Genomic DNA, 25792 nt, shown 5'->3' with positions numbered 1-25792 from the left:
GGATATATTCCTTTGTTAAAAATATAATTGAAAATATGTACAAGATATGGTGAAATGAAATTCTTGAAGTCAATAAAAAAGTCTGCAACATTTCCTGTAAAATCACTGCTTTAATGTCTTGACATAGGAGAAATTACTTTAATTACTTCATCAATACACAAAGAACAATAATTGTTTTAATATATTTTTCGTTCTGGTGACCTACATATTCCGCAAATTAGAACGACTGGTAATTAATTCGCCCAAAGTTAACGCATGTGAAGTTTCGTTAAAATATGCTAAACGTTAAAAAAAAGAAGTCGCTTGGATTTATATTACGAAGGTGTGAAAATTGAACTAAATATAATTAACGCTCATAGCAATAAATACAAATATTATAATTTTCCAAACAAACACATTTATTAATTTGATTAATGCGTTCTCCTTTACAATAGAAATTTCATCAGCATTTCAATTTACTCTTTAGACCCAACCTATTGAGAATTAAACGTGTAATTAATGTGCATTGTAATCATTAAAATCAAACTCACAAGCGTACACAGAAGCATGTATTTATTTTAGTTAAATGCTATTCACAAGTTTGAATGGAAACTCGTCATTGAACAAACCCAACCAAGATAAAGACCGAACGCCTATCAACACGTGTGCGAAGCAGCAAAATGCTTACAACTGGAGTCTCTTTTTATCATTTTACTCAAAAGTGAAACTTATCATTAACTCTTGTGTTACAATAGTCAATTTAGAGAAATCACGGTAACCCGTAAGTATATTATGAAATGGATATTCTTATTGGTGATTGATTTATTAATCAATTACCAGCATTCGATTGAATTTTCGCTTATCATAAGGTATAAAGAGTGCATGAATGTATAAGCTCTCATCATGCCGCAGATTAAAACATCCAATCACTCTTGATACTTGCTGTGTTACCCAAGTGAATATATGTAATCAAGTAGATGCTTGCATGCACATTTTACGATTTCTTAGCTATTAAACAATATTATAGCTACATTTTATTTAAACACAATTACGCTATTGCTTCTTTATGGACTTAACGATACAACCTGAAAATTAGTTTCACAGCGCTCTTACCACTTCCAATTTTTTGTAAAAGTATTTCATGCTTTATCTTAATTCGTATATTTCATTTAAGTTTCGTAAACAAATTTTCATTATCGTAGAGGCATAACGTTTTTGAAGTCTTGTTCAGTTGTTTACATTTACATTTGGTTACAGCGTATGCAACTCTTAAAAGCAGCATTGTCAAATATGCTATTGATTATTTCTATGTTAGTTTTGTATTGGAAAAAACCCGAGATCTGCTCTGACTCCACAACCAGTGTTCGTCCTTCATTGGTTAATCAATGATCGCTCTATGCGGTAGAGAGTTATTCTTTCGTTTATGTTTCACGTCAGTGGCTGCCATAACCGATGTTAACATGATGAAGGAAGTGGCAGAATACAGGCGATTAGTATACTGTGACCGAGCAGTTTTCGACAGAAAGTACTATTTTTGTGTTTAATAGTTAAAAAAGGATATAACTTGACAATTGTTCGGCAGTGAGAGAGAAAAAACACAAATAAACTTATTTGAGACAAAAAAAACATGTGTCAATTTCAAAGGTCGGACAATGTTTCGCGAGATAACAGTTGTGGGATATGCGTGTGACATTTTAAAAGTGAATTCACAAACTTCCATTTTCGTCAATATGCTATTGAAGTTGACAAATGGCATAATATTTGCAGTTAATTTACTCATGATAAACTCGCGTCCCAGACATTGAAGGGACACTTAATGTCGCGTATTTGACAGGAATGGGATGTAGTGCTTCCATTGGGGATTCCAGTAAAAGAGTTCAGAGCTTGGCATTACAACGGATCCCGCGGGAGCGAAGGGCATGGCCAACACCCGATAGGGTCGCAAGTAAGGTCACCCCTCGCAACTGGACTAACATCACCCAGCAACTGGGAGCTGGTGGTGGCAGCGTAAGTTCATACTGTTTGTCCTGAATGGTTAAATTATACAATATGGTTAGTGTACATGTAGCAGTCTCTCGTTGCAATTAAATCAAATTACAGGAACCTATTGACCTAGTTTTTATTGATTTAGATTACATAATACATTTTACTTTTAATATTTACATTATCGGAATTTGGGTTCGGACCATTGGATCAAGTATTTATAGATTTGTGCATTTATGTACATTTCATAATATATATCAACATATTTATTAGAAAAGTTATCTTTCGCATTTAATACAAGTATGTCTTAGTTAATGATTGATAGGGTATCAGTTTATCACCAACAACACATAAATATACTAAATTGGTGAATATCGGAATATTTCAATTCAATTGTCCGAGTAAACAATTCTCCTTCACACGAGGCCTTTTTAAAAATATACCCACACGTATGCATATTTATTTATTTTAGTTTCGATAATGTCTGCTTAAAGATCTGATAATACACAAACCATAAAATAAAAATAGAACTACTATACATCGAATATTGTGTAATATAATTTTTAAACTATCGCATGTCTGTGTCGGAACATTTAATTTAATATTTTAGTATGTTTAGCGCAAGTTTAAATATAACTCAGAAAATTATTATACGTGTCGTAACTAATCAATGTATTTAACCATCGCGTAAATAGGTTGCAGGCATTTCTACCAATCAAATGAGTCGTGTTCTGAGAAAATTGGGCATAATGCATGTGCGTAAAGTGTCGTCCCAGATTAGGGACGACACTTTCCGCCTAAACTTGATTTTTGGTAAGGAGGGACTTCCTTGAAACTAAAAATACCATAAAAGCGGAAAGTGTCGTCCCTGATAAGCCTGTGCGGACTGCACAGGCTTATATGGGACGACACTTTATGCACATGCATTATGCCCAGTTTTCTCAGAAAACGACTCAAATATATCTCGAAATATATGGTCATCAGTGTGTCTTTAATATCCAATGAAACTGCCGGTCATTGATTATTCAGCAATTAATACAATTAATGCTGTTGTCAGGGGCATCACCTCGTAACTAGCAGGGCGATCGAATTTCACCTGTAAATAACCGCGGAGTAAACGTTTATTTAGTGGAAAACTTAAATGCATACCGAAGTTCTTTGTATCACAATCTAATCATCGCAATTACGCTCATTGTTTAATTAACCCATTAATGCCTAGCGTCTAGAAAAGAGTCCTTGGCAAACAGCGTAGACCCAAATAAGACGCCGCATGATGCGGCGTCTCATCAGGGTCTGCGTTGTTTGCCTGAAGGAATTTATGTAAGAACTATTCTAAATATAGAAATAAATATAATAGACATATCTAATCTAATTTGGGAAATAAATTGATCGCATATAGAAGGCTGGGAGAGTCCACTAGGCATAAATGGGTTATCGGCATCCCTGATTCACTAAATATCATACGAACGCACGCTACTTTCGCGAAAAGATCATATTTTCACACCTCTTAAAGTTTAGATGCACACAAACGACATATGTTTTCATAACATTTATGGATAGAATTGTAGTTTTTGTGTAAGTCATTGACATCATGTCTGTATCACCAGGAATAGCCGATTTGTGTTTGTCGCCATTCACTGACAACAGAGACATGTAAGATCATATTCTTCGCAGGTGTGGTGATTTAATCGAAGAAGTAACAAATGGCCATCGTGCACGTGATCCTTTATTTGTGGGAAGAACCATTTTGCTTAACATGTGACACACAACTATAGTTCTTGACACAAATCACGAATACTTTACACTCACACAAAATTGAATCAAATTGGGGTTATCGCCCTGCAACGGTCAACTCAATGTATTGTTGTGTGTGTGTGTGCGCGTGCGTGCGTGCGTGTGTGTGTGTGTTTAAACCGGTTATAATCAGGCCCCTAGCCAGGGGTTTGAAAAGGGAGGTGCGAATTTTCCCATCAACGATTGTTATTGAGCGACGAAGTGGCAAGGGGGTAAGTGCGGGAGGGGGTGTCTCCCTCCTGCAATCGGGGGGTTTGGAGGTCCTCCCCATAGAAACAATTGAAAAAGAAACGTAAACTCATTGATTCTGGTGACGTTTTATCTGTATTAAGAGACTGGAGTTATGTAGCATTTTTATATTAAATTTCACTTTCGTTGACCATACTCAGTGACTGATCGACATGAATATGATATAACACAATGTTTTTCCCCCTACCGTTTTTAAATAACCACCTTTTTCGATCAGTCACGGAAATACATTATGAATACGCTGTTTAATCCGACACTAGTATGCGCGCATAGTTTGTTAACATATGCAATCACACATTTGTAGAATTTACAATCAACAATAAGAACGGTATAAAATATAATTATTTATTGGAATCTTGGAATCTTGATAAAATTGGTGAACTTAACCCTTCCAAAATCTACCATCCATTAATAAAAAAGGAAATATTTGCATTTTTTTGTAAAACAATTGTTTGTATGCTACTATGGATAATACCAGAGGCCTAGCATTGCTGTAAACGTGCTTATAGTGTATTGTACAACAGACACTGATTAATAAAACTGGGTCTTCTCTAATCCGCATCAATACTAAATAGAAATCAAAATGGTATAACCGGTTACTTTAATTTTTTATTAAAATATTTTTAACAAATTAGTTATCTTTTTTAAACGAATTTCAAAAACATTTAACAATTAAGGCTAAGGTATAAGACCCTATACAACAAACTACTTGCCCTATGGTCTCAAAGTCCTTAACAATGTATACCAGGACGTTGAAGAAAAAGATGGACGTATTTGCCCATTATGCTCAAGATTCGTCACAGTTAATGAACATTAAACGTCCACGTCCACCTGATCTTATGTTATAACGTCGTAAACCAAGTATGACACCATTTTAAGAGTAGGACATATTTCCTAGTGTCAAGTTTGACGAAATAAAAACATTGTGGAAAGTTCTGTATGTGGAGCATAACAGATGCCATTAAGTGTTGGTAAACTACAAAAAAGCTTCATTGCTTTGTACAAATGATTTGTTTTCTTGCCATACAACAAAAACTTTATCCTGTCTTGAGCATAGCTGATATTTTCTTTGCTGGACAACCCTTTAGTTGATCGGAAAATGGTTGTACGAGAATATAACAAAAAGACAACGCATTCTGTCAAAATGCTGTTCACAATGTGTAATTGTTATAAATCGTGGTATAATAAAAATCATTAACCATTGACTCTTTGGTCTTCCGCAATAGTTGTCAGGGTGTCCTTTTGATTTCAGTCATTTTTGGAAGCTGGCATAACATTCAATTAATAATCATCTAAAAAGTACTTTCATTTTAAAAAGATTATTTATTCAAGTTAATCAAATTGATTTTTCCAGCCATTTAGATGATTGTCGAAAAAGGTTATTGGACTGGGATTTCAACCCACAATAGGTAGGCTTCATCATTACGATATGATATCTATTACCGTTATAGCTGTAACAGACCTTTATAACGACGACAAAGGTTACAAAACAATCATTTAGTATAAATATCTATAATTATATTTCGATTTTATACGGATAAGAGTGCCAGGTCAATATGTTTTCATTATACAGAAAAGAAATATGTATTTATAACAAAGATTCCAATTCCGTTTTCCGGGGATGTAGGTGGGAATATCGCGGCAAGGTGTGCTGGAATCCATAGTGGATGTTTACAAGTGCCAAATAAGACAGGCGACTATGTGTCATAGACGCGCACTGGTAGTAGTGCAGACGCCTCAGTGTGTTAACTTGTAAATACAAATCACGCGCTATCTTGGAAATGACTTCATCGAGAAATTAATTATAAGGTGACATGTCGGTAGCCTATTGAATTAAACATTATTGTAACGCTTAAACACGAAGACTCATTGGATTCCGAGAAAAGATAAATTATTGTTATTGCGTCAAATAAAGTTGGGTGCAACTTACAGCTTAAACTTTTTTACCCCCCCCCCCCCCCCCCCCCCCCTGGCTACGAGTATGATATTGAGGTACAAACATCACAATTGGGCTCAGAGCTATTCACATTAATGGCAGATTTACACAAGTGCTAGCTCAGAAAACATACAATTGATCAAAATAGAAAATTGATAAATATGTGGCTATCACCTTGTAACGGTCGATGCCAAAGCGATTTAAGGGCTATATCTGGTTTGAAGAAGCTCCAATCCTCGCACTTGGCTCAGAGAAAGTTCAAAATACAGAGTGAATAAAAAATAACATCATTGCATCAAAATACGAATTAAAAAGCAAAAAGACCGATTACTTTGCAATGTAATAATCACTTATCTTCTCAATTCTTAGATGCAAACCATAGCAACATAATTTTAAAAGTACAATTGGTTTATTGAAATATCGCTTTGCAAAGTAATTCCGATTGAAAAAGTTTAGCCGTGACATTTCTTTAAATTGGCTCATATTCGATTCATTTCTTATTGAGCTCTCTCACTCTCTATCACTGTCACGTAGTAATTCTTGATCGTTTCCATTCCCGATATTAGTTGGCACTGCAAGATTGCGAAAATGCTTTTATCATTTTCTATCATATCAAAGCTGTTTGGAATTACCGATTTTAACAACAACCTGATACAAATAACCAAATTATAAGTACTTTCTGAAAAAACTATGGGTTGTTTTTTTTAATTAAAAATCGCAAATATCGGGTATACAAGAGAAATAATTTGGAATATGTCATTTATAAAACATTCACATGTTTATAGTTTTGAGCAATAACAAAACGTATATGGATTAAATACCAGTGCTTTTCTAAAAAAATATGGTCTCATTAAAAGTTTGCAAATAGATTAAAAAGAACAACACATCAATGAAAACAAAAGATATCGACAACAAGAATATTTTACTTTCATCATGAACACTAACCTAAATTGTAGTATACGAAACAGCCATCGATACAATTATGGAAATTACGAAATGGGAATTACTTGTTGACAAAGAAATAAAAGCAAACATGTGTATTCAACCCTTTAGACTTTTAAATAACGCCAAGCTAACAACTTTCCAATATGAATGTTTGGGAAAGTTAATTCAAACTGTGTGGTTAACACATTCCATTTTGTGTGATGCAAAGTAGTATCACAGAATATTCGAATATGCATATGTTTTAAAATGTCATGTAATTCAACAGATATTATTGTGATGCTGTATAAGGGACATCGAACGAACTGAGATTTTAGCTGCACTTGCAATTGTGATTATTAACATATAACGTTTCAGTTGGTCATTCAAAAAATGTCGTACATTGTAATTGTTTATCTTTTTTTCTCAAAATTATTCATTTTTTAGATAGAAGTATCAGAACAAGATATCCACAATTGATCATTTTATGACATTGTACATATGTTCACAATAGGATTCAGGCATAGCTACTGGATTTCAATACAAATCAAATAGAAACATTTAGAAAAATTTGGCACAGCTTTTACCATAGGTCATAACACTCGTTATATGCATGTTTTGTTGCTTTGATCTATGTATCGAATCGCATATAATTATGTATATTGCTATTGTCTTTATAATTAATTTCGACCGAAATCGTTGTGGTATTTTTATTAGTCCTATTAATTATTGTTTTACTGTGTGCGTGTTATGGAGCTACCCTGTCCGCTTAAATGTGACAAAGAATCACTACCACTCACTTTATAGTAGAGGACAGCATAGCTCCCGAAAAGACCGCAAGGATCCGCAAGCTGGTCTAGAGCTGTGCTAGCCACGTATGACATAAGAACCATTTATGCATGACGCGGATTTTTATTAGTACGTACTTCTTCGTTGCTTTAATACAGTACTTGTTATTTCGCTATTTCTAAAAAAAGTTACTGAAAAAATGTCATGTTATTTAAAATGTTTTAATAATATGAAAAAAGTAGATTTTCAAGGTTAAAATTTATAAAGAAATTACCAGCTTGTCTCCAGGGAATAAATTACTGTAGCTATTCATTCAAATGCAGTAGTAATCGCAATATCAGAAGTAATATGGTGTAGCTACCCGTTTACTTCTAATTGGCTGCTATTTTGTCTCTAATGCTTATTTTTGAAAACGCTACAATTGCAGATTTTTTCTCGGCGCATCACCTTCTATGTTGAATGTGCATTAATGCGCTTTTTTAGAAGTATGACGGTAAGATTTCAATAAGAAACGGTTTCTGCCAAGTTTGTTTTAAATATTTGACATCAAAGTATATGAAACTTTAGTATCAATTCCACATGTATAAAAAATAGGTAAATGGGAAAATGCGGAACAGATCCTAGAAAAACTTAGTCGTGTAAAAAACAAACAATAAATATTTCCAGAAAATCACGCACAGCGGACATAGACGAGGCAAGTATCTGCTATGGGTTTACATTATAGGATAGACCTTTATGTGGATGTGTTGTGAACTTTGGGAATTTAAGTCGCGAAAAAAAATTACAAGTTAAATTCAATTGAACATCTAATCATTCAATCTTGTCTCTTATATGTTTTCAAAACGAGAAGAGCTAGCTAGATCAATCTTGTCTCTTATATGTTTTCAAAACGCGAAGAGCTAGCTAGATCAATCTTGTCTCTTATATGTTTTCAAAACGAGAAGAGCTAGCTAGATCAATCTTGTCTCTTATATGTTTTCAAAACGAGAAGAGCTAGCTAGATGTTCATTTTGCCTAAACATGTCCATGAAGTATCCCAGGTTAATCAATACTTTAATCAATGCCGGTCGCACTGTAGACATTACGTAACAGACACGTAGATGTGATTAATTAACCCATTTATGCCTAGTGGACTCTTAAAGGGATCTTTTCACGCTTTGGTAAATTGAAAAAATTGAAAAAAGTTGTTTCAGATTCGCACATTTTCGTTTTAGTTATGATATTTGTAAGGAAACAGTAATACTGAACATTTACCATGGTCTAATATAGCCATTATATGCATCTTTTGACGATTTTAAAACCTAAAAATTATAAAGCGTTGCAACGCGAAACGATTGAATAATTTGGAGAGTTCTGTTTTTGTCGTTAAATTTTGTGAAACTACGAAGATTGCTTATATAACGTATTAAATACGTCAAGTATGTGTACTCGGCGGAATAGCTCAGTAGGCTAAAGCGTTTTTACTTCAGGACTCTGGCAGGACTCCAGGGGTCACTGGTTCGAAACCTGCTCCGGGCAATGTTTTTTCCTTTTTTTAATTTTATTCTTGATTTTTTACTGGAGCTTTTACGATCCAATGTTTACAGTTATCAATATAAAGCATTTAATGAATAAGTTAAAAAATGCCAAAATCTGTGAAAAGGCCCCTTTAAATCCTTCTAAATAGGATAAATTTATTTCCAAAATTAGGGATGTCTAGTATATTTATTTCTATATTTAAAATATTTCATACAGAAATTCCTTTAAGCAAACAGCGCAGACCCTGATGAGACGCCGCATAATTGCAACGCGAAACGATTGAGTAATTTGGAGAGTTCTGTTTTTGTCGTTATATTTTATGATACAACGAGGATTGCTTATATAAAGTATAAAATACATCCCTCAGTGTATGAGCACGGATGACCGAGTGGTCTAAGCGATAGACTTTTACTCCAGGGGTCAGTGATTTGAGCCAAGTTGAGGGTTACTTTTTTCTTTCTATTATATTCTAGTTTTTTACTGGAGCTTTTTAGATCCAATGTTTACATTAAGCAATATAAAGCATGTAATGAAAAACGTCAATACATGCCAAAATCTGTTAAAAGGCCCCTTTAAAGGTGTCGCATTGCTTATCATCATACATGGACGTAAACAATCTAAGAATTGCATTGGCTTATATTTCTTAAACTGGCCGATATTTTACTGTCTCATAATGAAAATAATATACATATGAATCAGAAACTGCGCATGATTTTGAACCTATATTACAACTTTTTACGCGAACCCAATACCCGGTTTTTCACAAACCGTATATACACTGATTATATTATCGGAACTCTTTATTGATTCGACCTCGGTTTTGTTCCACCTATATACTTTTCTCTCTGAACACCTGTGATATTTACGAATGCAATTTAAGACGTCAATCACAAGTTGTTCTATGAATAGAACAGGGACCGTCGTTAAATACACGACACAAATTTCAAGTTTCTTTACAAAATTTATAGTGTTCTGGTCAACAATATTAAGATACATTTTATATTTGGTAACATTGTTCCAGCGCAATTAGGAACATATTAAAAAAAGTATTTCTACATTCGCGCCAACCGTCACGTTAATTAGACGACAAGTCTTTTTCTTTCAGAAGCCTTCTTCAAGTGGGAGACACGTGGATAACTATTTCAAAGACGACAGCTTCCCAGCAGACGATAGCTCCATATTCCGTAAGAAGAAAGTCACCAAGGCAGTCACGTGGAAGAGACCTCAGGTGCGAAAAGCTGACGTGCATACACGCGTAGACCACACAAGCGTATGGTTGACCGGGTCATTGCTGGTCTCTTTTTTGGAAATGACAAATTCCCAAAGAAGAAAACGCGCGAAAAAACAAGCAAAATTGTCGGACTGTTTCGGCTATACCATACTCGCTATATAAAGTCATATGTTATGTATCGGTTATACCATATCCGCCATATTAAGTCATATATGATGTATTATGTTTCGGTTATACCATATTCGCCATATAAGGTCGTACTATTATAGAGTCCCTGTAGGAATAGTTTGACCATTAGAAGCAATTTACGGTTTTCCCAATGCTGGATCGCGTCATACATACAAATACCGCACATTTCAATAATATTTCGCTATGCGCATGACTGGTCAGTAAGAATGTCTTAGCATCCAAACATTGCACTAAATGTGATAGAACATGGCAACATATCGGGTGTAGGCCGCACTCATTTTACGTTTTACGGTTAATATACATGCAAATTTGAATTTTTCAAACAAACAAAATGATTTATGTCATTAATTATCATTATTTACGTTAGAAATGACGTGTGTCAAGTAAAACGAGTTCACAAAATTATTTGGCTGATGGAACTATGTTATTTTTTGGAGCTACTAATCGAAACGCACAATTGTTCTGTAGCAAAATATTTGTTTTTGTAAAATAAGCAGATATATACATATATATTCATGATATATCGAAATGTGGTTTAATTGGAACATATAATTATCACTTTCTTCACTCACTATTTTTTTTAAATACGGGAACAAGAAAATTTGTTTCAAAAACCAATAATTTTTATATGGCACCAATTGGAGTGTGTGTGTTTTACATTAATATTTGTTGTTGTTTTTCATTTTATTTGTCAACAAATACATAATATTGGCATCTCATGAAATGCATTATTATGAATCATAATCACAATGAACACAAAAACTGACGCAAAGAAATGCATATCTTGTTTCAATAATAAAAACACATCCTCGTGTATTATGGCGTCAAAAATACAAGCGAGTCGTAGTACTAGTAACTACTATATTAAGAATAATATCGTGTAAATATCCATACGGAGCGGATATAATTACGAGGGTTTAACGTAACTGTTTTATCTTTGCAAATTGCTATTTTTATATGTTAAAAGTATATAATATTACTTACATTTTGATGACATTCTTTGATCAACGTGAGTACTGTGATAAATAATTGCCATAACAATTAACGCGGTGAAGAAAAATTGTTTTTATAAATATTTCTTTAACGGCTGCGAATTGTCATGGCGATTTATTTTCGTAATATGTACTCATTCTAGGGCTACATGACGCAATTTATTTTATTTCTGTTGCAATTTGTTGTAGGTTAAAGCGTTTGTATTGGACTAAATGGGCACATGCTACTAATGATGGCACATCATCGTGTGTTTTAAGAAGTGCGTAGTCACATCATTTACTTTAAGAAAGCCATCATATTTTTCTTATTATATATCATATGTCGCAGTCTTGTTCTATGCCATGATATTCAATAGAATATTCAGACATCCATTTCCAAATTAATTTATCGCAATGTAACAAAAACAATGTATACATTATATCATGTGCACCATATAATATTGCTACAAAGACATTCTTCACTAGATTGCTGCCTTTCTATTGCAGGACATTCATCCCGACGCGACCCTGATCGCTGACGGCACGAGTCGGCATGATATGAAGCAAGGCGACCTGAACAACTGCTGGTTCCTCTCAACTCTATCAGCCATTGCCGAGAAACCACAACTTATCTCCAAGGTTATCACACTTTTCTATTACGAGGTTATATAACAGAACATACAGTTTATTAAAACTTATGTAAATCGTCTTAAATTCATACAATCATAAATAAACTTCTCTCATGGTTCAGAATACAACAATCATTAAGATAAAATAATCAACAATACAATATATAATCATCTCTAAGAGCAGAGTACAAAGTGATATTTGTTCTCATCTCTAAGGTTAGCACCGGTGTCGTTAGACGTAATATTTCATCGTATCTTGATACCGCTTGCATTAATCACGTTATAATTCACAGTATATTACGGTGTATGTATGTCGTTAAATGTCTTCAACAAAATTTAATCAAAATAACTGGATACATGGTGATACAAAATTTCAAACACCAAGGGTAAATGGTGATTGCGACACTGTCTATTCTGTTTTTTATATCAGCCATTGTCTTGATTACTCAAAAGAGACAATACAAGTTCTGGCCAATCGCGGAATACGTCTTTAAAAATAATGTTGACTATGTGCGTATATAAAAATATTGTTAGTTGTGTACTAGTGTGCAATTTAGTAAGAATGTACTGCATGTTGTTAATGATTTATCTGCCTATCTTGCTTTTATTTATTATCCAACACTCATATAGTCTGTGCTCTGATTTAAAGCATAACGTATTTGCCTATCCATAATTGAAGACGTTCTCCTGGGGACAAACATCTCTTTTATAATATAAGGCAAACTACGAAAGATATTTGCTTCATTCGCTACTTACATTCTAGCGCATGTTGTTTGTTAGCATAACGAAAACAGCATCTAACTATGCAGTTAATTAAAGAGTTTCCGATAAAATTCAAGACTTAAGTAAGAATAAAATTTCTTTCATCCATATGTCAACACATAGTTTGTTCATTTGTATCCATGGTAACCACAAAGTCACATAACAGTTATGAATATATCAAAGTTGAGATGAGAAGTGTATCAATTTGACAATTACTTCGATACTGATAAATTGGTTTCTGGTATAGCTGTATTCTTTTAACAGTTAAAATGATGAATCGTTGTAAGGGCGAAATACAGACATTTTATACCTTATTTTATGTTATTTAATGTGTTTTTTTGTCTTAATACTTGAATAATGCTGTTAATATACTCTTAAAAGGGCATAATTCCACATCATGTTCTGACTTAGGTTCAGAGTTAAATACCATTCTGTCGTTTCAAAGTTCTGAAACTGTATTATCTGGCTTCACTTATGTCTTATCTATATATACTCAGTGGTTTTAATTATCAGAACTCGACATCTCGCTCAGATTTACGGTAAGAAAGATTACGTTTCCCAGTCTATGTGAATTTTCTTTTCAGATAATCCCCGACGATTACGCGTTCCGTTCGTCCACGTACACGGGTCGCTTTCGGTGCCGCTTCTGGCATTTCGGCGACTGGGTGGACGTGCACATTGACGACCGTCTGCCCACGGTCAACAACAGCCTGCTGTTCGCGCGCTCTTCTGCCCCGGAAGAGTTCTGGATCTCATTATTAGAAAAAGCCTACGCGAAGTATGTTATATGATTTATAATTTCATTAAATTGACAAAAACACATTTTAGTAAACCTGTTTTCCATAACTATTAATCTATTGAAGAACTATTAAAGAAAACTATTAACTATTAAAGAAAAATATTATGTTTTTTTCTGAATGCATCTTTATATAATACATGTTTATATCTTGTTTACGTAAGTTCTTATTGTCCACTGTTTTCTACAGACGTTTACATTTCTATTGGACGTATTTAGTGTTTGTTCAATATCTAACGGTTTTATATATTTGCAAAAAAATTATTTTAAAAATTAATATTGTATTATCTGGAAAGCGAATTAAGTGCTGGTTTGTTCAGTTCGGAGAGTTTCATAAGTTTGTTGTTTCAGATTTCAAGTTTCATGAGTTTAACAATCCCGACATTCTTTTAAAAAAATACATGTAAGGGTCATTATCCACATGTTTAAAACCATGCCAAAATGTTCGTGACTTGGTGTGTTAATTAACAGTTTGCCAGCACACAGCTTATATTTATACTGAAAACTTCCGTAGCTTTTATATTTTGCGATGAGATATAACATTAAACGTGGCAAAAGAAGAGAGTCGAGGGTAAATTTAAACAATCCTATCTTCTCAATCACTGTTACTGTTGAAAATATGAATACCTATTTATTTTCACCTTCTCAAATATTTATTCGGTCGAAACTATTATTTAAAACGAAAACGATTCTAAAGCGAATGTGTGTCATTCATTAACCCATTTATGCCTAGCGTCTAGAAAAAAGGCCTTGGCAAACAGCGTAGACCAATGATTCGGCGTCTCATCTGGGTCTGCGCTGTTTGCTTAAAGGAATTTCTGTAAGAAATATTCTAAATATAGAAAAAAATATACTAGACATCCCTAATTTTGGAAATAAATTTATCCAATTTAGAAGGATGGGATAGTCCACTAGGCATAAATGAGTTAAGCTGCTACGTCAATGATTGGGAGGATAACAATAAAAAATATCGTTATAGAAAGGGGATTGTTTGATTTAAGAGTATTTGAGTCTTGTTATGTGAAAAATGGGCTTAATTCATGTGCGTAAAGTGTCGTCCCATATTAGCATGTGCAGTCCGCACAGGCTAATCAGGGACGACGCTTTCCGCTTTTATGGTATTTTTAGTTTCAAGGAAGTCCCTTCTTACCGAAAATCAAGTTTAAGCGGAAAGTGTCTCCCTGATTAGCCTGTGCGGACTGCACAGGCTAATCTGGGACTACACTTTACGCACATGTATTATGCCCAGTTTTATCAGAACAAGACACATTTAATATTTAGTGTATAAACTTCAGAGTGATTAGGAGTGGTGCTCCAAATGAGCATCAAGGGGATGATTCATTTCATAGGAATAATCATACAGGTGACAATTGTTAAAGCATTATGTACACACTATAATAATATAAAGAATGTATGCACCCTTAGTTCACACAATATGAGTATAATCAGATTATGAAAATCACTAGCAGCTTTAAGCCAGCGTTTATTTTTCGCTCAGGGACAAACACCACATTGAAACCAAATTACAATATCCTTTTTGTTTAACTTCATTAATTGTGAGCTCTGTTAAGCCCTCTGTTCTTGTTTTTTAGATCAATAAACGTAATGTGTACTGAAGTATGTTTTAATAATATACATACGTTTTTAAGCGCATTTTTAGCATGAGTTTGCATTCATTTCGTAACAATTATCTTATATTTAAACAATATATTATGTTTTATTAATACAATTTAGTTTGCTTATTCACTCATTTTTATATATCAGTTTTTATCATTTTTGTCTTTTCTGTAAATCAAATTAAAACAAACATGTGATATTTGGACAAAGTCATCGCAGTTACATCACAAAGATTACCTGCTTACCTAACAGTGTATATGCTATCTACAGTTTCGTTTGTACACGTTCGCGTGTTTTTTTATACATTAAACTTGCAATTTCAACAGCAATACTTAAATTGTGAATTGGAAGCTTTATCACATGTTATGCAATAGCGACCAACTTCAATGCCTTCCGCGCATTGATTCCATTAATTATAAACAAAGTTTTGTTGCATATTTTCTACTCATTACTAGTCGCTGTAATTTAAATCCTATACAACGTGCTCCTGTGCCTTTGCCAAGTACACTTAAACGATTATTGCGTGTGACAAAATATTTTAATGAACATGATAGCTTTGATTATAATTAAAATATCGGTCGTTATTGAGAAACTAGTGGCTTATCAAACAACGACATAATATAATTGGCGCATTTTCTTTTCGTGAGAAATATCAATGCAAACAACTTAAATAAATAGACCGCACCTTTAAACGGCGATACATCATAATTGATTTCTGGAGAAAACTAACCGAAAAAAAACGAACAGATCTTATATGATTCATTACAAAAACATAGAAATGACGTTTATACAAATCAATAAATCTTTACAATATGGTCTAACCGGAATAATTCTAGCAAGGACGGACATTTTAATACCCTCAGGTTAATAAGAAATTGACAAACCGTGTATGACAAAGCATTAGTTTGATCGATTGACGATTTGTGGCCCAATATATCTAGCCATCGAACAGGCCTCCCGTGAAGGCTTTATCCGTTTGACGGATGCCATTGATGTCATTGTTAGTCAGTTTCAAAAACCAATCAAGTCAGGTCATGTAAACAATGCACGAACAGTGCTGTAACTGTAAACAATCAAGTCATGTCATGTAAACAATGCACGAACAGTGCTGTAACTGTAAACAACAACGATGCTGCTAGTTATTGAGCCGTGCTCTGTGAAAAGGGGGTTTAATGTATGTGCGTAAAGTGTCGTCCCAGATTAGACTGTGCAGTCCGCACAGCCTAATAAGGGGCGAAACTTTCCGTCTTTATTGGATTTTTACTAAGAAGGGATTTGTTTGAAACAAAACATATCATTAAGGTTGAACATGATGTCCCTGATTATACTGTGCGGACTGCACATGCTCATATGGGACGACACTTTAGGCACATGCATTAAAGCCCCTTTTCACAGAACACCGCTCAATAACATTGTGCAGTCGACTTATCTCCTGATGATAAAGCACTTTCTCTTCTTTGCGTGGAACATACATTATGCGCAATAAAGACATTGACTTTTATTTTCACGACAGTGTGTTTATTGTTATGTTATTGGAACTCTTATTATATTCATTTTGCTGCTTTGTTTGTAAGACCATTATCTTACTGATTAATTTATGCGCCGACGATTTGCTCACGATAAAATAATAACGTACACGGGTATAATGTGAAGCATACACACTCACAAACAAACATCATGTATAACTCCAATAAAAACTCAACCAATAGAGCGATAATTACCATAACAAAACAACATATGCCAAACTGTTGGCAGCAATGCAACAACATTAATTGATAAAAAATAACACTAGAGCTATCCTGTGTTCTTTCTAAGACAAGTGATCAACTGCCAATAAAAAAACGAAACATAAGCCAGTCAAAACTGTATACATAATCAGTGGTATTTTTATTGCGCAACTGAACACAAAAACACTCATTGTTAAACAATAACCCTTGATCTTCTTTACAGGCTGAACGGCTCGTACGAGGCGCTTGAGTATGGTTTCGAGGCGGACGCGTTCACAGACATGACGGGCGGGCTTGCCGAGTGGTACAACCCTGCCGAGCTTAAGGACCACGACTTCTACCTAATACGGGCCGCCTTCCAGAGCGGCGCTGTCATCGGCTGCCTCAGCGTGGTATGTCGGTCTTGAATACGTCACTGGTATATGCTATTTCGTAAAGTGACCTCATAGCATGGCAATGGTATAAAATATTAAATTCATGATTGACACCTGTAATCGTTAAGTTGAGATTTGCTAATTGCTGATGAGTCTTCTGCCCTTTTGAAATCAGTTTCAGTCGTTGATTTTACTGTGAGGTGGTGTGTTGAAATTCAATATTCAAGTAGATTATAGTGGGAAACATTTAATTGTCTATTACAATATAAGTTTTCTTTATCAGACAAATTTAAAACGTTCATATGTATATTATTTGAGTCGTGTTCTGAGAAAACTGGGCATAATGCATGTGCGTAAAGTGTCGTCCCAGATTAGCCTGTGCAGTCCGCACAGGCTAATCAGGGACGACACTTTCCGCTTTTGTGACATTTTTCGTTTAAATGAAGTCTCTTCTTAGCCAAAATCTAATTTAGGCGGAAAGTGTCGTCCCTGATTAGCCTGTGCGGACTGCACAGGCTAATCTGGGACGACACTTTACGCACATGCATTATGCCCAGTTTTCTCAGAACACGACTCATTTTATCATTATTTGGAACCGAGTAAGATTAATTCGCATGTTCGAACACCTTAAATTTTACCCAAATATCATCAACATGACTGTATCACTTCATGCCTTTGACAGCAACAATTATTGAATTATCCATCTTCAAAGAAAGAGGAACCTCAATACAACATTGGCCTAGTGCTGCATAGATATACATATATAAATAAAAAGACTTCATATTCGAATATCAAGTTTTTAAGCGGTTAAATCTTTTTATTCTAATCTCTTATTTTATTTGTGATTTACAAAAGCGTTTACTGTTTTGTTTGTGATTTTAGAGAAACGGGTATGAAACCCGTTCCCAATAAATGAGGACAAGTTTACACATTTTGTGAAAAATTATGAATCAATGTTTATTACATTTTCAAGGACAAAGAAGGGCAAGCGGAACGTGACCGCCGAGGCATGGTCTCCAACCATTCGTACGTGATCACGGGTGTGGAAGAGATTCCGTACCTCGACGCCACCGCAAAACTCATCCGGGTCCGCAACCCCTGGGGCGACACGGAATGGCAAGGGGCGTGGAGCGACGGGTATAGCGATTATTTATATAAATCCCTTTTCAACATAAATCCAAATGATGCAATTCATGGACGTGCCAAGGCGTTGACCACGGCTACATAATTTTTTGTGGGGGACGTTTGATATTTCGCTTTTTTAATTATAACTTTATTCATGCTAAAGGAACAGCTTCATTCTGATTGGACAATTTTTCCACGTGACATACGTAACGTTTCACATACCCGATGAATGTATGCATATCTGCAAGCATATTAACTTGTAAATATGTTAAACTGTATAACTTGTTCATAACCTAGTAGCCAAAGGACATTGGCGCTTGTGCAAATTATGCGTAGTTTTCCCAACATTTCATACGCCGATGAAATGCAGAATATTGCGGTTCAATCCTTAACCGATTATTTGATTAACAACAGTTCCGACCAATGGGTTCACGTTCAAAATGACGTCAAACAACTTCTTGAACTGACGACACAAGATGACGGCGAGTTCTGGATGTGCTTCAAGGACTTCAGGAAGGAATACTGCAATATGATCATATGCAACATTTCACCGGATTTCGATCATGATGGCATAAGTGACAAAGCAGGTATGAAAATCGTCCTCGTAAAATAAGTCAAACACAAAAGTATCATGATAATAATTTTTGAGGAGAAAAATAATCTTTTTCAGATGTATGGTTGAGATAAATAAGTATGATCAATTTTAAGGTGTTCAGCGAACATATTTACAGATAAGTTACATTGGTCATCATGTAAAATGTAAAATGTACATACTTTTAATAATTGTTCCTGCAAACCAGACAATATTTCTTGCAAAGTTAAGAAACAGAATCGTAAAACATTGAAAATGCAGTATTCAATATGTTCAACAAACGACACAACAAAAGTCACATCGTTTTGCTCCCTTCTTTGTGTTAACTCATTTATGCCTAGCGTCTAGAAAAAATAAAGGCCTCGGCAAAGAGCGTAGACCCAGATGAGACGCCGCATGATGCGGCGTCTCATCTGGGTCTGCGCTGTTTGCTTAAAGGAATTTCTGCAAGAAATATTCTAAATATAGAAACAAATATACTAGACATCCCTAATTTTGGAAATAAATTGAAGAGCAGACAAAACCTTAACCAATGACTCAAAATTTGGGGGGGGGGGTAACAATGTACTTCTTGGTAATGCGTTTTTATCAACAAGAGCGTCTTAAAACGTATTTGCTTCATTTTCTAGTGATGATATTTACAGCGTTATCACATCAAATTTAATATATAACAATAATTTTAACAGAGTACCAGAGAAGCATGAAGGGGCGATGGAAGGCGGGCTATAACGCCGGCGGTTGGCTGGAGTGTCCGACGTTCCACGTCAATCCCCAGTATATCGTCAACATATACCCCGACAGTAAATGACCTTATCTATTTTGGACGATACATATTATCAGCAAAGTGTTTATTAATTTGATACTGGTGGGTTTTTACGCTTGACCTTAACTGCTGACATTCCTTTTGATTTAGGAAAAAAAACATAAACTTATTTTATCATGATTTATTTGACTTATGGGTCTTATGCAAAATGCGACCAGTATTGCTCTAGCACAGCCTGCGCTTCCGGAAATTCTGGTCATACGCTACCCTGTCCGCATTTGAATTTATAGCGGGCGATGTATCTCCGGACCAGACTGCGCGATGGCGCAGGCTGCTCGGCTTTCCATGTGTGGCATACGCCTCTTTTTGGCATGACGCGGCTTACATACAAAAGTTGGTATCGACAATCACGAGCAAATTGATTTCCTACTTAAATTGATGATACTGGCATTAACACTTACATTTGAAGTGATTGAAGTCATCAACTAAATTATCAAATACATATTCAGATTCGTAATTAACCGATTTATGCCAAGCGTCTAGAAAAAAGCTCTTGGCCAACAGCGTAGACCCAGATGAGATGGGAGAGTCCACTAGGCATAAATGGGTTAACTAGGCAATCATTCATCTAAGAAACAAAGACGATAACAGTGCTTCGTTAGTCAGATTGCTTAGTTGTTAAAGTGGTTGTACAGGACAACATGTTCTTAAGTAATATTCGATCTGGATTTCTTTTTTAAATCAAAATAATTTGTTGATGCATGCTGTTCAAATCATGAAAAATAAAAAGTGTGGATCAATAAGAAAGTCTGTACATTTAAGAAATGTCTCGTAAAGTGTGCAAATTTCATTAACAGTCATTGTTACATGTTCACACAAGCATCACGTTCCAAAAAAAAAATGCACCAGGTACAATAGTGAAGTTGAAATGATGATAAAGTCTTTGTTATATGATCACGAAGACATCTTTTATGTTCTTATTTCTAATTAAGTTTGTATAACGTACTTTTGTATGAACATGACACTTTTCTTTCGTCATGACTTCACAATACATGAGAACGCTGAAAGCGTAATGTCAGAAGACAAATCTGTCATAAGAAATCTACGTGTTTAAAACGGTCGTAACCAGGCAACTTCTTATTCAAATTATATTCAGCATATTTTACATCATTTTGTTTATTAGCGTCTATTTTTATATTCACCGGTGTTGTTTTACCTTGACAGAAATAGAAGGCACGCCATTACGCTTTATTTATAGTCTCGGAAATAATTGTACTCGCATCATGCGGCGTTTCATCTGGGTCTACGCTGTTTGCCAATTCCTTTTTTTCAAGACGCTAGGCATAAATGAGTTAAGTAACATTCGATCTGGTTTGCTTTTTTTAGTCAAAATATTTTTGACGCATGCTGTTCGAATTTCAAAAAATAAATGAGGTGGATTAATCAGAAATTCTGTACATTTAAGAAATGTCTCGTAAATTGTGCAAATTTCATTAACAGTTATAGTTACATGTTCACACAAGCATCACGTTCCAAAAATGCACCAGATACAATAGTGAAGTGGAAATGATGATATACTCTTTGTTATATGATAACAAATACAATGTATTATGTTCTCAATTCATATAAAGTTTGTATAACGCACTTTTGTATCAGAATGACACTTTTTTCGTCGATGAATTTACAATACATGAGAACGCTGAAAGCGTAATGTCTGTAGACAGTCTGTCAATTAGAAATATACGTGTTTAAAACGGTCGTAACCATGCAACGTCTGTATATTTGAAATTATAATGAGCTGATTCCACATCATTCTGTTTATAAGCGTCTATTTTGAACTCTTTATTTTTACCTTGACAGAAATGTAAAGCACGCTATTACGCTTTATCATAATATCGGAAATAATTGTACTGGCTATCATGTTTCCCCTATATGGTTTGAGTTTTAGCGTACTTATATATGCTGAGATAAAAACGATAAAGGTGCATGTACCTTAAAACTTCAATAACCCAACTTACATTAAGAAAACATAGAAGAACAACTGTCGATATGCATTCCTTAATGTGTTTGTGTGTGTACGTGTGTGTGCGCGTGTGTGTGTGTGTGTGCGTGTGTGTTTCGACGCTGCAATTGCGATGCTTTAATAATCGAAGGATTAGCAAGCGTTTGCTTAAGGTATTTATGAATGACGTAAAACGAAACTGCTTTTTCAAGTTAAGCACTAAACCTTAAATACAGTAATACAATCTTAATTATTCATCATACCATGAATTCAAATTATTTCCATGCTTATTATCACGTGGACGTCATTCCAGCAACTGTGCAACGACGCTTCAATGGACGTCTTCCTCTTGTGGTCTCGCTCCTACAGGTGTATAAGCGGCAACAAAAGCTAGACGGGATCGGACTGTTCGCCATAGGGTTTGAAATCTTCCAGGTAAACGAAATGCGAAAGTTACTTGTCAATATTAAATTTCGTTTCTGATAGCGTTATGGTGGCAATTTTACTTCTGAAAGACATTTATAAGCACTAAAGTGACATAATGATCAACGACGTAGCTTCTGTCTAATGAACCACAATATCGACATTAATTATAACTATTAAGTGTGAATTCGTGTTCGCCTTATATACATTCTTCATGTGATATTTCCTTCTCATAATTAAAGGCGCCATTAAATTTTGGATTCAGCTGCATAATTGACAATTTCTTAATGAAGTGTCGATTTTGTATATGGTCATGTGAATTAATACACAATATACATAAATTCTTGTTAATGACTTCTTAAAACCGTCGGGCATGATGTTAAATTTATTATCATATTCACGTAAGTCTTATATTTTAAACAGTTATAAATATGCATGCCATTTACAAATTGATATGTATTTTATTTTTTACTTCGCAACATATTTTATTTCATTACATTTATAAAACGTATTCATCTTATTTACTGTCAGCGATACGGATCTTTATCTGGGCGCATAAGTCAGACGTTCTTCGATCAAACCGATCCGCTAATGCCTGAAAATGAAGAAACCTATGCCGAATACAGAGAAACATCAGGTAAAGAAGCCCCGAAAAATTGAGTGAATCTGCATAAAACGCACGATTGAGACAAAGAGATCCAGGGTGAAGCTACGTCCTTTAACCCATTTATGCCAAGCGTCTAGAAAAAAGGCCTTGGCAAACAGCATAGACCCAGATGAGACGCCGCATTATACGGCGTCTCCTTAGGGTCTGCGCTGTGTGCTTAAAAGAATTTATGTAAGTAATATTATAAATATAGAAATAAATATATAAGACATCCCTAATTTTGGAATTAAATTGATCCAATTTAGAGCGAGTCCACAAGGCATAAATGGGTTAATCTCATTCTCAACAATATCGTAAACCTAACGTCATCGTTAGTTAGGTTGATTGTCAGTAAATGAATTTAATACGCACTGCATTATCATTGCAATGTTTAAGAAGGTGTCTTCATTTTTTTAAATCAATTTAAGCACATATTTGAAATATATAAAACAGTGAATTCATTCCTAATATTTTGCAACGGACGAAATAATTACTCGGACAATCAAATGATTGCACCTGTGTAATGACCTCCTATTATAGAAACCGACACATATATTCAATGCGTTGAAAATATATTCACTACGTTTTATCGGCTAAAGCTAAAGCATATTCTTTAACACAGCGAGTAATCTCTCAGACTTGCATTATATGCTTCAATTCTGCTCTCGATCTTTTTTTACAATCATGGTTTGCTTTGAAATTTCTCTTTGAGGCTTCGGTTTAAATATAATTATTTGGCCGTGCTCTTTAAAAAGGGGGTTTAATTCCATGTGCGTAAAGTTCCATCCCAGATTAGCCTGTGCAGTGCACACAAGCTAATCAGGGACGAAACTTTCCGCCTAAACTGGACTTTTTTTATAAGACGAGATTTTCTTGAAACGAAAAATTACATAAAAGCGGAAAGTGTCATCCCTGATTAACCTGTGTGGACTGCCCAGGCTAATCTGGGACGACACTTTACGCACGCCCCCTTTTCACATAGCACGGCCTCTATGTTTAAATGCACTATGTATCTTTGAAGGCCGATTTTTCCTTGACCCGGGAGAATACATCTTAGTGCCAACCACTCAACAACCCAACCAAGAACGCTCGTACCTTCTACGCTTATTTTCCGTTGGAGCCATGGACTGTCGGTAATAACTCGTAACCAAATTCATTTTCAAAAAACACCACACATGTGTATAAACATAATAAACATGCCATGTACAAATATTATACATGTTTGTGGATAGCTTTTTATGACATTAACACTTTTCTTTAATTTTTCCTTTGCAAGAGCTCTCAAATTGATCCGAGTTGAATAGTTGCTGTTACTATGCAATATGCTTATATTATCACATCGGACAATTGTACATCATATGAAGTGATCCATTCGTGTGTTTCTTTTTCTATTGTTGAATCTTTAATGAAATATTGCACGAGTAAACTTATTTTGTTCTGTGCCTTTCCTTCATATGGTTGTCCTTTGTTAGTACTTGTAACCTAAAAGGGTCTTTTTTACAGAGCCTACGACAATATTTATGAGAACGATTGGGGCATAGATATCATATGATGATAACGATGTGTAAAAACAGCTGCTAAAAAAGCGTTTAAAAAGTTCAGTACTCAGGATGTGCAAAAGGAGCAAACAAAAAAGCGAACGCTTCCAAGTCCGTACAACAGTGTCGTATTTGGGGAGCTAGATTGATCGGGTGATGCAGATGGTACATTTAATGATGCGAATCTTACTAAATTACATGATTCAGAACTAGCTGCATTAGATGATGCTTAACTAGCTAGATTAAATGGTGAAAAAAATAGCTACATAAAATGAATCAGACCTAGCGATATTAAATGAATCAGCACTAGCCAAATGAGAACAAGCTACATTAAATGATATAAACGAACCACAGTGTGTTGATGAGTGCAAATCAAATGTAGCCAAACAGAGCGTTTCATAATATTAACTCTTTCAGTGCTGGAACCAAATTTTGAAGGCCTTTGCAAATAGTTTGGATCCAAATGAGACGCAACAGAACGTGGCGTCTCATCTGGATCCAAACTATTTGCTATTCTAATAGTATTTTTTGAAAAAAAATCGAAGAAAATGCTAATTTTAAAAATTCAGCAGACGACATTTTTATCAGACGACATATTTCCCAGCATGCAAAGGGTTAAGAGATGATCCACGCAAAAATAATGTGTGTGCTGCGCAACGTACGACGTGTGTGTCAAATACAATTCGTGTGATATTCAAATCTCACAGATCTTCTGCTAAATATTTAGTTATAGATGCCAGTTAAGAAGAATTGCTATGTATTGTTAATGGCTGAATTTATAGTAATTGTATATGTTACATTTGACATGATAAACGCATAATGTATATATCCATCATTTTGTGAAGTATATGAGATATCCCAATAAGGTGTGTTTCTGCTGATTCCGTCTGATTTATTATCTGTGATATTATATTTATGAATTTAAGGCGGTCATTATGTTTCCTTTTTACATTTGGAAAGTAAATAATGTGAAGCTGTGTTTTATTGTTGTAATTTTCTTAATAGTGTCCATATGGCTGTCATGGGTTCCACGACAGTGATGCTATATTTCTTTGACATTAATACATTATTATGTAAAAAGGAATATATTTCAACCACATGTGCAAAACAGTTATGTCATATAACTTTGTATAAAAACACACGGGCCTCTTTTTATGCACATAATTTATCTGGTAACTTTAGTACCTCAATTACTCACGTGTAACGTATTAAAAAAAGATGATGAACAGAACGATGAA

At 34.7% G+C, this 25792-nt stretch overlaps 1 protein-coding gene across 2 annotated transcripts; it reads left to right on the top strand.

The window, feature by feature from the left end:
• Nucleotides 1-639: 639 nt before the first annotated feature.
• Nucleotides 640-25533, top strand: LOC127877971 (calpain-2 catalytic subunit-like). Of its 2 annotated transcripts, XM_052424303.1 has the most exons (13): nucleotides 640-760; nucleotides 1417-1986; nucleotides 10275-10397; nucleotides 12068-12199; nucleotides 13536-13729; nucleotides 17315-17483; nucleotides 18439-18602; nucleotides 19005-19177; nucleotides 19869-19982; nucleotides 22261-22382; nucleotides 22902-23007; nucleotides 24038-24149; nucleotides 24520-25533. In XM_052424303.1, exons 2-13 carry the CDS (start codon nucleotides 1816-1818, stop codon nucleotides 24566-24568), a joined length of 1629 nt encoding a protein of 542 aa, XP_052280263.1. In that variant the 5' UTR covers nucleotides 640-760; nucleotides 1417-1815; the 3' UTR covers nucleotides 24569-25533. The 2 variants fall into 2 exon arrangements, with proteins under 2 accessions (XP_052280263.1, XP_052280264.1); XM_052424304.1 differs by lacking the exon at nucleotides 640-760 and having other exon boundaries at nucleotides 1365-1986.
• Nucleotides 25534-25792: the final 259 nt, after the last annotated feature.

The sequence above is a fragment of the Dreissena polymorpha genome, chromosome 4, assembly GCF_020536995.1.
Source record: "Dreissena polymorpha isolate Duluth1 chromosome 4, UMN_Dpol_1.0, whole genome shotgun sequence".
In the NCBI taxonomy this organism is placed as follows: Eukaryota; Metazoa; Mollusca; class Bivalvia; order Myida; family Dreissenidae; genus Dreissena; species Dreissena polymorpha.
Note: the sequence above shows the minus strand (reverse complement) of the source record. Positions and strands in the feature narration are given on the sequence as shown.